Here is a 15964-nt window from a genome sequence, read left to right as displayed (position 1 = left end):
TAAACTCACACCCACCACCCTGCCCCTCAATATCGCCCCTGCCCCAGAAGCAGCCCCCCGACAGAGCACGCCTCCTGGTGCCACTCAGCCTGGGTTTTATGAGTAAGTCTCCCGTGGGGTCACCACAGTAACGTGGGGTAGTGAGCCTCACTGGGCACATGCATCGCTGGCGGGACCCAGAGATGCGACCTAGTAACTCACCTCCCCCTTCAGGAGAATCTAGTTAACTCTCGTACTAACTCACGTAGCTTCACTGCACTCATGTTGCGGGGAAAATCTGAACATCCTTTTAAAAGCCACACGGTTACTCTGCAGCCTACATATCTCATAAATGGAGTTATCTCCAACCTTCTCCAGGTAACTGGATAACGCGTCATGAGCAGGAAACCATGAACAAAACCAGGACCTGAGAAACCTTGTTGAAGCCACTCAGAGCATCTTTTTCGAGGACAGAGGCCATACATTTTTAAAGTTAGGTTTAAGTGGTAAGCAGTTTTTATGGATGCATCTAATGAACAATTATTTGTTCAACAATCTTACACTGCTGGTCAGAGCAGAGTCTGGGTGGACAGGCAGAAGGGAATCTCCATTCGAGAAGGTTAGAAGCTAGCAGGGGGGAAATAGAAGAACCTTAACTGAACAAAGCCCTCCTTAGTTCTGTTCCCCAAATAAAATATGACACTCCCGGAAATTCAGGAGGTTGTAACCAAGGAAGTTATTTTACCTTCAGGAATTTAACCATTTTCTTCACCACTCCCGCTCTGAGGGCCTCCTCAACAATCTTCAGAGAGGAAACAAGGGTGCGGCTAAGAACGCCAGCAGCTCTCTGAGTGAAGCAGAAAGAAAGGCTGATTAAACGTTCTTAAGTGGGGAGGGGCAAGAAAGGGGTAGGGGGTTAAGGCCACAAACTACCTTGTATACAATAAATTAGCTACAAGGATATACTGTACAGCATAGGGAATATAGCCAATATTTTATCGTAACTATACATGGAGCATAACCTTTAAAATTTGTGAATCACTGTGTTGTACACCTGAAATATATAATATTGTACACCCACTATACCTCAATAGGAATTTTTTTCTTAAAATGCTGATGACCTTTTAAAGTCAACGAGTAGTTTGGTGAGGCAAAAACAATCATTAGTATTAGATGCAAAATAATACCTTGACTTTAAAAATACAATGGCCAAGGAATTGATAGCAAGTCAAGTACTGTCCTTTATAATAAAGCTGCTGGGTAGGCAATTCTAAGGGCCGCCAACATTGCCCCCGGGTGCACAGAGGCCCAGCTTATTCCAGCTTCACACAGGACCAGCGTTCAACCCTTGGCAAGAAAGTCCTGGCCTGTATCACCCGTGGGGCTCTGATACCTGTTCAGGGCCCTTATTAGATGGTGGACTTCCTGGATGGATCCTCTGGGACTTTTAGCTTTTCCTTTATTTTTTCTAAATCTTTGTCTTTTTATTCTATTTTCTGGGAGACTTCACTGATTTTATTTTCCAGTTCTGATTTTTTTAAAAAAATAGTTCTGTTACTATTTTATGGCCATAACACTATCTTGAATCTTTCTGAAGACATGAGTGATAGTTATTAATTTTTTCTTCTGTTTTCTACTTCATCTCTATTTTTTGAGAGTCAAATGTTCTGCTTACCTTGCTTCGTCTATTTATCTGTATGGCTTTCCTGATATGCCTGGTGAGATCTACCCTTAGCTTTCCAGTCACATTTATGAAAAAAGCAGTATGTTTGGGTACACTATGTTTATGGGAAGTTTATCCACTGACAGGTGGAGAGGTGGCACTCCCAAATACTAGAAAGCAAAACTTTTTCCTCTGGTCTTTCAATTCCTTTAGGAAAAAATGGCTCATTTTATGCCTGAGGAATAGATACCTGGCTGCCAGATACAGTCCCCCAATCTCTTACTTCTGTCCTCTGCTGTAGCTGGCGGTTTGAATTCTCGATCTTTTCCATGGAGCTGCAAGACAGACCCGCTACCCCCCAGCTGGGCTCCCCTCATCTGTCCTCTACACGAAGGCTTCTTTAGCCCTGCCGCATTAATTACCAGTCTGGCAGCTGTTCTCCATCTTCCAGAAACTAGCTAAAATAACTTACCCTTTGGTGACCTCTTGCCTGTTCACTTTGTCAGTGTGGGATTCTGCCTTTTTTCCCCCTAATGTCTTTAGTCTCATTTTAATGAAGTCTCCAGAGCAAGAATGGACAAACCTGTGTATTATCATATCACCTATCTTGTTTCCCTAATCTGCTTCCTACAGGGGCTAGGATGTGACTACAGTTGACAGTACAGCTCTCTTTTCAGGCCCAAGGCAGTAGAGACAGCACGGTATTAAAGGACCGGGTTCCCTGCTAAGGCTACTGCCCTGCTCAACAAGCTGGTGAGCACCCACCTAGCTGTGGCCAAGCAGAGTCCTGGGGACATCTACCCCAGAGTCCTTGAAGGGCCAGTGTGGAACTAGTGCAGGCCCAGCTTTAGACCCACCAGCCAGAAAATCCCAAGTACCCAAGAACAGTGGTGCTTACCACTTTTGGGGTCGTGTATCATTTTTGAGGATCTGATGAAAGCTGTGGTGCTCTCCAGTCCCATGAAAATGCACATACACTCAGAATTTTCTATATAATTGCTGGGGGTTCCAGGGAACCTGAAGACCTACCACATCTTCCTGGAGCCCAGGTTAAACAGCTTTGCCCTGTAAGTCTGGATTGACTTCAGAGAAGCTGTGGGCTTGCTGGCCACAAACAGGATATGCTGGATCTACTTGGAAGGTTTGTACAACCCTGGAACCAGTCCCCCGACAATGACCCTTTTTTTTTTTCAAAAAAGAATTTTTTTAATACAGCAGGTTCTCATTAGTTATCTATTTTATACATATTAGTGTATATACGTCAATCCCAATTTCCCAATTCAGCCCACCACCATCCCCCCTTCACGTCCCCCCTTGGTGTCCATATGTTTGTTCTCTACATCTGTGTCTCAATTTCTGCCTTGCAAACCAGCTCACCTGTACCATTTTTCTAGATTCCACGTATATGCATTAATATACGATATTTGTTTTTCTCTTTCTGACTTACTTCACTGTTTGACAGTCTCTAGATCCATCCACGTCTCTACAAATGACCCAATTTCGTCCCGTTTTACGGCTGAGTAATATTCCACTGTATATATGTACCACATCTCCTTTACCCATTCGTCTGTTGATGGGCATTTAGGTTGCTTCCATGACCTGACTATTGTAAATACTGCTGCAATGAACATTGGGGTGCAAGTGTCTTTTTGAATTATGGTTTTCTCAGGGTATATGCCCAGTAGTGGGGTTGCTGGGTCATATGGTAATTCTATTTTTAGTTTTTTAAGGAACCTCCATACTGTTCTCCATAGTGGCTGTATCAATTTACATTCCCACCAACAGTGCAAGAGGGTCCCCTTTTCTCCACACCCTCTCCAGCATTTGTTGTTTGTAGATTTTCTGATGATGCCCATTCTAACCAGTGTGAGGTGATGCCTCGTAGTTTTGATTTGCATTCCTCTAATAATTAGTGATGTTGAGCAGCTTTTCATGTGCTTCTTGGCCATCTGTATGTCTTCTTTGGAGAGATGTCCATTTAGGTCTTCTGCCCATTTGTTGATTGGGTTGTTTGTTTTAATATTGAGCTGCATGAGCTGTTGATATTTTGAGATTAATCCTTTGCCTGTTGATCCGTTTGCAAATATTTTCTCCCATTCTGAGGGCTGTCTTTTCGTTTTGTTTATAGTTTCCTTTGATGTGCAAAAGCTTTTATTAGGTCCTATTAGGTCCCATTTGTTTATTTTTGTTTTTATTTCCATGACTCTAGGAGGTGGTTCAAAAAAGATCTTGCTGTGATTTAGGTCAAAGAGTGTTCTTCCTGTGTTTTCCTCTAAGAGTTTTATAGTGTCCGGTCTTACATTTACGTCTTTAATCCATTTTGAGTTTATTTTTGTGTAGGGTGTTAGGGAGTCTTCTAATTTCCTTCTTTTACATGTTGCTGTCCAGTTTTGCCAGCACCACTTATTGAGAGACTGTCTTTTTTCCACTGTATATTCTTGCCTCCTTTGTCATAAATTAGGTGACCATAGGTACATGGGTTTATCTCTGGACTTCCTATCCTGTTCCATTGATCTATATGTCTGTTTCTGTGCCAGTACCATATTGTCTTGACTACTGTAGCTCTGTAGTATAATCTGAAATCATGGAGTCTGATTCCTCCAGCTCCGTTTTTTTCCCTCAAGACTGCTTTGGCTACTCGGGGTCTTTTGTGTCTCCATACAAATTTTAAGATTTTTTGTTCTAGTTCTGTAAAAAATGCCACTGGTAATTTGATAGGGATTGCATTGAATCTGTAGATTGCTTTGGGTAGTATAGTCATTTTCAAAATATTGATTCTTCCAATCCAAGAATATGGTATATCTCTCCATCTGTTTGTGTCATCTTTGATTTATTTCATCAGTGTCTTATAGTGTTCTGAGTACAGGTCTTTTACCTCCTTAGGAAGGTTTATTGCTAGGTATTTTATTCTTTTTGTTGCAATGGTGAATGGGATTGTTTCCTTAATTTCTCTCTCAGATTTTTCATCATTAGTGTATAGGAATGCAAGAGATTTCTGTGCATTAATTTTGTATCCTGCAACTTTACCAAATTCATTGATTAGATCTAGTAGTTTCCTGGTGGCATCTTTAGGATTCTTTATGTATAGTATCATGTCACCTGCAAACAGTGACAGTTTTTCTTCTTGTTTTCCAATCTGTATTCCTTTTATTTCTTTTTCTTCTCTGATTGCCATGGCTAGGGCTTCCAAAACTATGTTGAATAATAATGGTGAGAGTGGACATCCTTGCCTTGTTCCTGATCTTAGAGGAAATGCTTTCACTTTTTCATCATTGAGAATGATGTTTGCTGTGGGTTTGTCTTATATGGCTTTTATTGTTTTGAGGTAGGTTCCCTCTATGCCCACTTTCTGGAGAGTTTTTATCATAAATGGGTGTTGAATTTTGTCAAAAGCTTTTTCTTCATCTACTGAGATGATCATATGGTTTTTATTCTTCAGTTTGTCAATATGGTGTATCACATTGATTGATTTGCGTATATTGAAGAATCCTTACATCCCTGGGATAAATCCCTCTTGATCATGGCGTTACGATCCTTTAAATGTGTTGTTAGATTCCGTTTGCCAGCATTTTGTTGAGGATTTTTGCATCTATATTCATCAGTGATACTGGTCTGTAATTTTCTTTTCATGTAGTATCTCTGTCTGGTTTTAGTATCAGGGTGATGGTGGCCTCGTAGAATGAGTTTGGGAGTGTTCCTCCCTCTACTATATTTTGGAAGAGTTTGAGAAGGATGGGTGTTAGCTCTTCTCTAAATGTTTGATAGAATTCACCTGTGAAGCCATCTGGTCCTGGACTTCTGTTTGTTGGAAGATTTTTAATCACAGTTTCAATTTCATTACTTGTGATTGGTCTGTTCATATTTACTGTTTCTTCCTGGTTCAGTCTTGGAAGGTCATACCTTTCTAAGAATTTGCCCATTTCTTCCAGGTTGTCCATTTTATTAGCATAGAGTGGCTTGTAGTAGTCTCTTAGGATGCTTTGTATTTCTGCGGTGTCTGCTGTAATTTCTCCTTTTTTCATTTCTAATTTTATGGATTTGAGTCCTCTCCCTCTTTTTCTTGATGAGTCTGGCTAAAGGGTTATCAATTTTGTTTATCTTCTCAAAGAACCAGCTTTTAGTTTTATTGATCTTTGCTATTGTTTTCTTTGTTTATATTTCATTTATTTCTGCTCTGATCTTTATGATTTCTTTCCTTCTACTAACTTTGGGTTTTGTTTGTTCTTCTTTCTCTAGTTCCTTTAGGTGTAAGGTTAGATTGTTTATTTGAGACGTTTCTTGAGGTAGCATTGTATTGCTATAAACTTCCCTCTTAGAACTGCTTTTGCTGCATCCCATAGGTTTTGGATTGTTGTGTTTTCATTGTAATTTGTCTCTAGGAATTTTTTTATTTCCTCTTTGATTTCTTCAGTGATCTCTTGGTATGTAGTAACATATTTTTCAGCATCCATGTGTTTGTGTTTTTTTATGTTTCTTTCGCTGTAACTGATTTCTAATCTCATAGCATTGTGGTTGGAAAAGATGCTTGATGTGATTTCAATTTTCTTAAATTTACCAAGGCTTGATTTGTGACCCAAGATGTGATCTATCTTGGAGAATGTTCTGTGTGCACTTGAGAAGAAAGTGTAATCTCCTGTTTTTGGATGGAATGTCCTATAAATATTAATTAAACGTATCTGGTCTATTGTGTCATTTAAAACTGTGTTTCCTTATTAATTTTCTTTCTGGATGATCTGTCCATTGGTGTAAGTAGGGTGTTAATGTCCCCCACTATTACTGTGTTACTGTCGATTTCCCCTCTTATAGCTGTTAGCAGTTGCTTTATGTATTGAGGTGCTCCTAAGTTGGGTGCATATATATTTATAATTGTTATATCTTCTTCTCGGATTGATCCCTTGATCATTATGTAGTGTCCTTCCTTGTCTCTTGTAACATTCTTTATTTGAAAGTCTATTTTATCTGATATGAGTATTGCTACTGCAGCTTTCTTTTGATTTCCATCTGCATGGAATATATTTTTCCATCCCCTCACTTTCAGTCTGTATGTGTCCCTAGGTCTGAAGTGGGTCTCTTGTAGACAGCATATATATGGCTCTTGTTTTTGTATCCATTCAGCAAGCCTGTGTCTCTTGGTTGGAGCATTTAATCCATTCACGTTTAAGGTAATTATCTATATGTATGTTCCTATTACCATTTTCTTAATTGTTATGGGTTTTTTTTTTGCAGGTCCTTTTTTTCTCTTGTGTTTCCCACTTAGAGAAGTTCCTTTAGCATTTGTTGTAGAGCTGGTTTGGCGGTGCTGAATTCTCTTAGCTTTTGCTTGTCTGTGAAGCTTTTGATTTCTCCATGAAATCTGAGTGAGATCCTTGCCGGGTAATCTTGGTTCTAGGTTCTTCCTTTTCATCACTTTAAGTATATCATGCCACTCCCTTCTGGCTGTAGAGTTTCTGCTGAGAAATCAGCTGTTAATCTTATGGGAGTTCCCTTGTATGTTATTTGTCATTTTTCCCTTGTTGCTTTCAATAGTTTCTCTTTGCCTTTAATTTTTGTCAATTTGATTACTATGTGTCTCGACGTGTTTCTCCTTGGGTTTATCTTGTATGGGACTCTCTGCGCTTCCTGGACTTGGGTGGCTATTTCCTTTCCCATGTTAGGGAAGTTTTCGACTATAATCTCTTCAAATATTTTCTCGGGTCCTTTCTCTCTCTCTTCTCCTTCTGGGACCCCTATAATGCGAATGTTGGTGCATTGAATGTTGTCCCAGAGGTCTCTTAGGATGTCTTCATTTCTTTTCATTCTTTTTCCTTTATTTTGTTCCATGGCAGTGAATTCCACCATTCTGTCTTCCAGGTCACTTATCTGTTCTTCTGCCTCAGTTATTCTGCTATTGATTCCTTCTAGTGTAGTTTTCATTTCAGTTACTGTATTGTTCATCTCTGTTTGTTCTTTAATTCTTCTGGTGTTTGTTCCTTAATTCTTCTAGGTCTTTGTTTAACATTTCTTGCATCTTCTTGATCTTTGCCTCCACTCTTTTTGCAAGGTCCTGGATCATCCTCACTATCATCATTCTGATTCGTTTTCTGGAAGGTTGCCTATCTCCACTACATTTAGTTGTTTTTCTGGGGTTTCATTTCGTTCCTTCATCTGGTACATAGTCCTCTGACTTTTCATTTTGTTTATCTTTCTGTGAATGTGGTTTTCATTCCACAGGCTGCAGAACTGTAGTTCTTCTTGCTTCTGCTGTCTGCCCTCTGGTGGATGAGGCTATCTAAGAGGCTTGCGCCCAGGCTGTGATCCTTGAAGGGTTGGCTTCCCAGACCTGCCCTGGATGTGACACCAATTGTTTCTCTAGGTTTAGGGCCCTGACCTAATAGGCATAAAAGTTGGGGTGATTCCTAATGCAAGTGAAGAACACATCCCAGGATAATGGCAAACAGCCTCTTGAATCATATCAACATTCTCCTCCTGATACACTGTGCTAACCATAGGCCTTCTTAATTTTCTTAGCCAAATGTCAGAAACAGAAGAAAGCCATTCCAGCATATATCTCCAAGGGGGCTAAAACCATTATGCATAAACAACCTCCAGAATCACTGGCTTCAAAATATGTGTCTGGCTTTTTTGACTATGGAAGAAAGATTCCAAATAAAATCATTTGGCCTGTCCAATTTGCACAGAGATGGCTTGATATAGGACAAATCAGACAGATTACCTTGGATAAGCTGTTAAGGGCCACAGTTTACAGAAAAGGGATTCTTAACTGGGGTTCCTGGACTCTAGGGCCTCCACAGATGGGCACTGGTGGGGGGTGTCACCAAATCCCCTGAAACCATAGGCAAATTCAGTATTTATGTGCTATGGGCATCGTTTTGAGGAGTATATAATCTGCCTCATATCTCAGAGAATCAGTAGAATCTGAAATGTGTGGTGACTTCAAAACAAAACAAAACAAAACAAAACAAAAGGAGAACAACAAAGGAAGCTGTTTCTGGATTTCCCTGGGAGAAGCTTACTGTGAGGATTCCTCCATCCTGGCTGTTCAGTAAAGACAGGCACTTCCGGCTCACCTCCATGGCCCAAACCTACAACAACAAGGAGCGGGAGAAGGAGTTTGCCTATCCTGGTCGTGGTCCTCTGCCTCTTCCTTCTGAGCGCTCAAGTAAAACCGACCACTCTCCACTCCCTCCCTCTTGCCACCACCACGTCTGTCCACATTTCCTTCACATCTTCTTCTATCGCTCGCATTTCTTCCCACGTCCAACTCCCCTAACTACAGGGTGACACCTTGAGAGCAGGGACCACATTGTATTTGACTTTGTAAACGATGAACCTAGCACCATGCTCAGCGCCCTGGATGCTCAACTGGTTTTCAGAATCAATACCTGACAGAGCGACTCATCCATCCCTCGGCAACTCAGGGACAGAGCATCCACCCAGCATTCCCCATTCCCATTGCCAGTGTAGAAGCACTGCCATGCTTCTATCCTCTTTGCAGACATGAGAACAGTTCTTTGCAACAGAACGGGTTAAGGTAGGGAGAAAAGAATGCGGTACCTCAGAAACAAAGGGGGACTGAAGACACAAGTTCATCATGAGTCCCAGGAGGGTATACATGACCTCTCTGAACAGGTCCACATCCTCCTCACACTTGGCCTTTGGAAATAAAACAAGGTGATCAATGATCTTCCTGCAGCTTGTCACGGTCATCTGTTCCCCTCGGCGATGGTCTCAGTATCACTCACACTCCCTAAAATTGTCAGTGTCATGAACCTAAGTGATGTGGGAAGGTCTGAGCCCGGTTTACAGCACAGAGTGTGTGGCGCCTCATGTCATATGTTGTATGCCCTGGGTTCAAACTGCAGATGGAGCTGCTGAAATGGGTGCTCAAGCCAGCTCCACAGAAAACCCTTCGAACATCTCCGGGGTGGAAGAGACTTGATCTGGAGGACTCTGTAAGGCCAGCTGCCCATCAAACCTACTGTTACAGAAGGGGTAAGCCACTGGCCCCAGCACCCTCAAACAGAATTTCTGGAAAAGCCAGATAATGAAGAAGAAGCCAATGCTCTCAAAGCAGGTAAAAGACCAACTTTGACTAGAAAAGCTGAAATACCATGAGGCCCAAGCAGGCATCCCTGAATTCTTCAGAGGCAGACATCTGTCTTCGGGTGGCAGCCTCAGCGCTGAGGTTTCCCATAATGGCAATACACTGGCAGAGAGCTGAGGTGTTGGTGACCTTGGGATCTCTCTTCTAAAAGGGGATGAAGAGAAAGCGAATCTGCAGAGAGCAGACAAATGATGCCAGAATAATCTCTAGGGGCATCCCTCACTCACCAAAATGTCTGGGAACCAGATAGCGTTATGCCACATGGGGACATCGGTGGGGTCACGCTGGCAGAAAGGAAGGAGGCACACAGAGGGGGAGACCCCAAATCACCTTGGTCTGGAATAGGGAGGCCTGGGGCTTAATCCCAGTCACTCCATCAACTAGCTGGGGGCACTGGGACAAGTCCTGTCCCTTCTCAGACCTTCCATTTCCACATCTGTGAAATACTGGCGTGTCAGTATGCCTTCTAAGGTCCCCTGAAACTTCTATGGCTCACTGGGGACAGGTCTAGTCACAGCACGCTCTCCTGGAGGACTCCCGGCCTGGCAATTTTCTCCCTCATCAGCTCCAACCACCACACCTGCCCTCCTGACCGAGATGACTGCCATTCAGGGGACAGGGTTGCACGTGGTACTTATGACGGGACTTGGCTCAGAAGAAGACTGATGGAGACCGACAAACTCTCCACCTTCACCTACTGCAGCCCCCAGGCAGGCTTTCCTCCCCTGTAACCAGCTCTGCCCGTATGCCATCTCCACCTGCCCCCACTGCAGCTGTTTCAACAACCAAGACTTGTATAAATTCCAGCTGTGAATAAATGATTAATCAACCTGAGAGGCAACAGGAGTTCTGGGGTGTAAACTGTGTTGAAACAGCCCCGCTCATGCTCCCAAAAGGGTCTGTCACAGGTGATAAAATGAGGGCTTACTCACCAGCACGCCCGTCAGTGCCAGGAGAACATCTGGAAGGCTGGCCTGGAACCAGACTTGGAATCTGTCGAGAGAACATCAGCCATGATTTATTTCTACCCCGTGCAAACTAAAACATAAATACAGCATCTTGGGTGATGGAGCAGACCGTCCAACCCTGGGCCCGTGTGATTTGCCCCTGCATGGATGATTCATTCGGAACCGAAAAAGGTCGTCACTGGGCAGGTAATGTGGCTTTACTTTTTCTTAGCCTGGAGACTTGCCTTTGACGTTAAACAACAGATCTCAGAGGGTGGCTCTCTCATGCAGAAGCTGCTGGAATCCCTAGGTTTCTGCCGAACTGACTTAGCGCCACCCCTGCCCTCCCCTTGCTTTGAGTCTACACGCTGTGCGCCGTGCAAACAGGAGACACGGTGTAAGCATGTTTACGTGTCACAGCCGTGAGGAGGGCCCCGAGGCACACACACCTCCACCAGCTAGAGAGGCGAGTACACCCTCCCAGCCCGTGCTGATGGCCGGCTGCCAGCACAAACAGCTCTCTCTCATTGTATGACGGTTCCTAAGTAAGACGCCCTAAAGTTGATGAGGAAATCAAAAACAAAACAAGATGCAGTTTTTAAAAAACTGAAAAGTTATGAAAATCTAAGACCTTTACTGTCTTCCCCAGCAGCAGCTAAACAAAGAAAAAAAAAAAAAAGCACGGGGGATGGTTACCCATACTGCCACTGGCGGCCCGGGAGGGCTCTACTTTGTTACTGTGTTTCTCCTCCCTCCCCCTCCCTCTCTCCCTCTCTCCCTCTTTCCCTCTCTCCCTCTCTTTCTCTCTCATTTAATCAGCACATGTCTGCCAGGCAGTTCCTATTAGGCACTGATTAGGGGAAGAAGCCTCACCGCATAGCAGACTTGCTTGCTGGGGGAGTTACTGTTCTAAGTATGTTACAGCTTCCAAGCTCATTGAGGGCCGGGTCGCCCCCTGCACCTAGAGGGACTGGCCCCTGAGGACATCAGCTGTCCTACGCAGTGAATCTTGTGATGCTCAGTTGGTCTAGCCTCCCGTGTGCCTCACGTTTTAGAAGATCAGACAGTTCAACAAAGGTTGAAGAAGAAATGTCAATTTCTGGAAACAAAAATTACCTTTCTTCCAGAGCCAAGTCTGTGAGCAGTCCCATGGCTGAGTTGGCCTTCTTATCTGAGAAATCAAGAAACGACACGAGGGCTTCCAACAACCTGCAAAAATCCGTAACACCCTCAGGGTGGGCTGACCTCCCGCTGACAGCATCCCCAACAAGGAGGCTTCGCATGGAGGCCAGGAAGGAGTCAGCACCTGAGTGAAATAAGCTGAAAGGGCCTTACCATGCCCACCAGGAAGCCCAGCCCCTGCCCACCCCAATGAGGCAGACACCCTCCCGTGGGAATGGCTCTACCACTTAACGGGAGGGCCCAGGGGAATTAACAGTTTTAACCAAAGTTCACTGATTATCAGATGCTGACTTGGAAAGAATCTCTGGTGCCTCTGCCCTGGGACTCTGGCTTGGCCAAGTTGAATCACACAAATGACATCTAAATGGCACCCTTACTAATCTACTGATGACTAAGTGGGAAGGCCCCCTAATGAAGTGGGGGATGGAATCAAGATTTAACAAGATTTTGACAGGTTGCTGAATATATCAGATGAAATTTCAGAGAGTTAAACTCAAAGTCTTTCACTTAGAGCTGGAAATTCTGTTTAAGTAACAGAATTGGGAGACCTGGTTTATACCTGACTCATGTGAAAAAAACTTACAAATTTTTAGCCAGTGGCAAACCTGGTATATGAGCAAACAGTCCGGTGCAGCTGCCGAAAAGCTAATGCAGTCTCAGGCTGCCTTAACAGACTGACCGGCGCCAGGTCAGAAGAGAGAAGAAGGCATTTGTCCATCCAGCAAACCCACACCAAGCACCCACAGCGTGCTGAGTGTCGTGCTCAGTGCTGGGACACAGTACTGAGCTCCTGTCTCGTACAGGGACGTGTGTCAGATGATAGGTTAGAAACAGACACATGTCAAGTGGGCACAGAGTCCCCCTGGCAAGAGCTGTGGGAGGATGGAGATGAGGATGACATTTCCGCATCATTGAAAGTGCAGCATTGGCTACTTGTCCCTTTGTCCGTTCAGTCAACAACACTTACGGGCATTATGTGCTAGGTGATGTGGTAGGTTCTGGAGCCACAGGGATGAAACAAGACAAGGCCCCAGCTCCAAGGAGCTTGTAGGCCAGCGTCAGGCACGTGGGGACGGGAGCAGAGCATCTGAGGCTGAGCACACAGCCGTCTCAAAGACGATGAGGCATACACCGCAGAGGCACACTTGGGGACTGCTAGCGTTTCCTCACAGCTAGTGCTTAGGGAGCGGGGAGGACAGAGAGCTGCGAGGCTGGGGAGCTGGGCAGAGCCAGCCTGGGTCACGGGGGGCCTTCTGGAATGTGTGTACTTTCCCCTGTTAGCCTGTGTCCCGAGTGTGGGCAGTGGACGGCTTGCTTGGTGGGGGTGTATGGGGAGGGCTGAAGGCTTTTGAACCCCTCTCAGTCTCTGAGCTAGAGGAGGCCCCAGGAAGCTGTATTCTAATAAAGCCCCCAGGTGACTCCTAAGCGCTACCTTTCTCAGAAATTCAAGAACTAGTCTTAGAGGCAGTAATTACGGCATTTTAAGCAGGAAAGTAACAGGACAGATGTGCATTTGGGACAAATCCCTTTGGTGGTGTGCTGCAGGCGGATCAGAGCAGGTAGTACCGGAACCAGGGAATCCAACGGGGGGAGAACCGGGGTTTTCCAGACAATAAAGGTTAAGGGACTGAGCTGAGACGGGGCAGAGTAAGACGCACAGTTGAGAAGAAAGAGGCCTCACAATGACCTAGAAGTAATGATGGGAGACGGTGCAGGAGAGCCAGAGGAAATGAATCCAGGAGATGCGGAGGAGATAGGACTGACAAGTACCATTTTCTCAGGGATGTGGGCAGGAGCCAACCAGGGAGCTCTCAGGATTCTGGCCTAGGCAACAGGGTGGATGGAAATGCTATCTATGAAGACAGAAAATTCAGCTAGAGGCTCTGGTTTGAAGAACCGCTTTTGAAACACTAAGTTTATGATACTTGTGACATTGCGATGAAGGTGCCCAGTTGCAGAAGGATGTTTCCTTGTAACATTTGAGAGAGACTTAGACATGATAATTAGGTCCATGGACAAGAAGAGGGCCAAGGGTAGGGTCTTGCGGTCCCTGACGTGGAAAGATGACAGCATAAAGGAGGCTTGCAAAGGGAGCCGAGAAGGAACAGTAGGGAGTGGGAGTAGGGCCAGGAAGGATGATATCATTAGGACCAGATGCCATTAGGCTATAACAGGAGATAAAGACAGAAAAGAGCCCATCAAACTGGGCTCTTAGATTCAGGAGTACGGCCTCCAGTCACCCACATTTATGGTACTGGGTTTATTTAGCAGCTTGTTCTGGGAGGGGTCTGGAAGTCGAACCACCTGAGGAACGGTTGAGGAAACCAGGATGCTTGACCTGGAAAACATCAATGTCTTCAGACACGTCAAACACTGGGATGCGGGAGGGTTGCGTTCTATCCTGCCTGCCTCTACCACAGAAGCTGGAGCCATCTTCCCCCCCAGGGTGGCATGTGACACAATTCTGACCAAAGAGAAACAAAAGCAGTAGCTCCTCTTGATAAAAGGGACAGACCCAGTTGGTGCTAACCTGTCTTAAAGAGGGATGTGATGCTTGGAGTTGCAGCAGCCTTGTGTGACCATGAGGGAAAGGTCAAGAGAAGGACAGAGACCTTGACCCTGCCATTGTTAAACCACCAAACCAGCTGTTACCATCTTTAGTCTTTTTGTTACATGAGAAAAACAAGACCAGTTCTCTTGGCCAAGTAATCTGTCAAATGCAGCAGAAAAAATTTTACCTAGCATACGGGTATCATGTCTCTGAAGCTTCACCATAAGTCTGTGATACAGATGAGATACCAGGCACTTCAAGGCTTAGCAGCTTTCCTGGGTCACACAAGTAGAAAGGGACAAGCAGAGGACGTGGGCTCCGGACTGCTTGAATCTAAAACCCCAGAGCTTTTCACAAAGGGATACTGGCCCTCACTCGGCTCCTGTCCATGCACATTTGTCCCTTCACTTTCTCATTTGGGGAGGAATGTGAGGGTCATGGAACCTGTGTGCAGCCCTGTCCTGTTTCAGACTATCTCATTTCATTTCAGAGAACACGTTCCATCTCTTTCCGGTTTAACTGGAGATGGTCATTAACGAGAAGAGCGGGCACACAGGTAACAAACTGAGGTTTCTTTGACTGTCTAAGGAAAGTAGGCAGGACTACACAAGATGATCACAAATGCCAAGACACTGGAGAAGTTCAAATGAAACTCAAGCGATTCAAAGATAGCTGGGGAGAAAGCTTATGATAACTATAGCTACATTTACTCAAAGAGACCAAAACCAAATGAAAAAACATATGATGAAGGTATTGAGGAAATGACTGAAGAGTCATTTGAAATGTGAAATGCGCTTTTGAGGATTTAACTCTGCTAACGATTCGTTTGCCTGTGTAGGTTGAGCTTCGGGGGCTGCCAAGGCCTTTCCTGTGAGCCATGGGGCTGCTGAGCTGGGCTGAGAAGGGGAGAGTCACAGCCAAGGCTTATCCTGTCCTCAGCGCACATGGACTTCCTCACTGACACGGGACCAGCCCCAGAGGTCTCGCTGTGGTCCAAGAAGGTCTGACACAGCTTCATATTTGATTGCTTTCCTTTTGGGGAACAGAGAGTAGGAGAGAGGCTCCAAGGCCTGGGAGACAGCTGGCTGAGATGCCCCGAGTCAGTAGCTGCACTTTCTCCTGCCCCACCTGGGAAATGGGGTGATGACACTTATCTTGCCTCCCTCCCCATGACATGGTAGTGAACAGAATCGGAAGCCGACTTCTGTTTTTAGGTTACATAGGCAGCATTTATAAAGCAAAGGTAAATCATTGCTACTATTTCTTTTCGGTTGAACCACATGCAGCCTTTTGTGACATAAAAAGTGGCAATTTCACACATTTGAACGAATAATCTTTCGAAGGAAAAGCACTGGGCAGAATCACTGTGCTTCAGCCATTTTTTAAAAAGTTTACTTAGGAAAGAGGAGCATTCCATTCCTATCACCTTAAGCCTTGGAAAGACCTACATGTAACAGTATTTGAAATGTGTTTTATTTACTTATACCCTACCTTGCTCCAGAAAGGGTTTAAGGATATGCAAAATCGGATAGTATTAC

General features: G+C 44.6%; 1 protein-coding gene across 1 annotated transcript in view; it reads right to left on the bottom strand.

The window, feature by feature from the left end:
- The window catches only part of TTC12 (tetratricopeptide repeat domain 12), a 44402-nt gene that overhangs the window by 4874 nt on the left and 23564 nt on the right, over positions 1-15964 (bottom strand). Inside the window, exons 12-17 of the mRNA XM_022559158.2 lie at positions 11810-11902; positions 10679-10739; positions 9753-9890; positions 9197-9295; positions 8656-8724; positions 725-826 (exon numbers count right to left, since the gene is read on the bottom strand). Coding sequence (XP_022414866.2) covers positions 725-826; positions 8656-8724; positions 9197-9295; positions 9753-9890; positions 10679-10739; positions 11810-11902 — 562 coding nt within the window. The remainder of the gene's footprint in view (positions 1-724; positions 827-8655; positions 8725-9196; positions 9296-9752; positions 9891-10678; positions 10740-11809; positions 11903-15964) is intronic.

The sequence above is a fragment of the Delphinapterus leucas genome, chromosome 7 (assembly GCF_059928025.1).
Source record: "Delphinapterus leucas isolate spDelLeu-1000000601 "Yukka" chromosome 7, BTC_Dleu_Yukka2, whole genome shotgun sequence".
Lineage (NCBI taxonomy): Eukaryota > Metazoa > Chordata > Mammalia > Artiodactyla > Monodontidae > Delphinapterus > Delphinapterus leucas.
The sequence above is the reverse complement of the archived record's forward strand: the minus strand, read 5'-3'. Positions and strand labels throughout refer to the sequence as shown.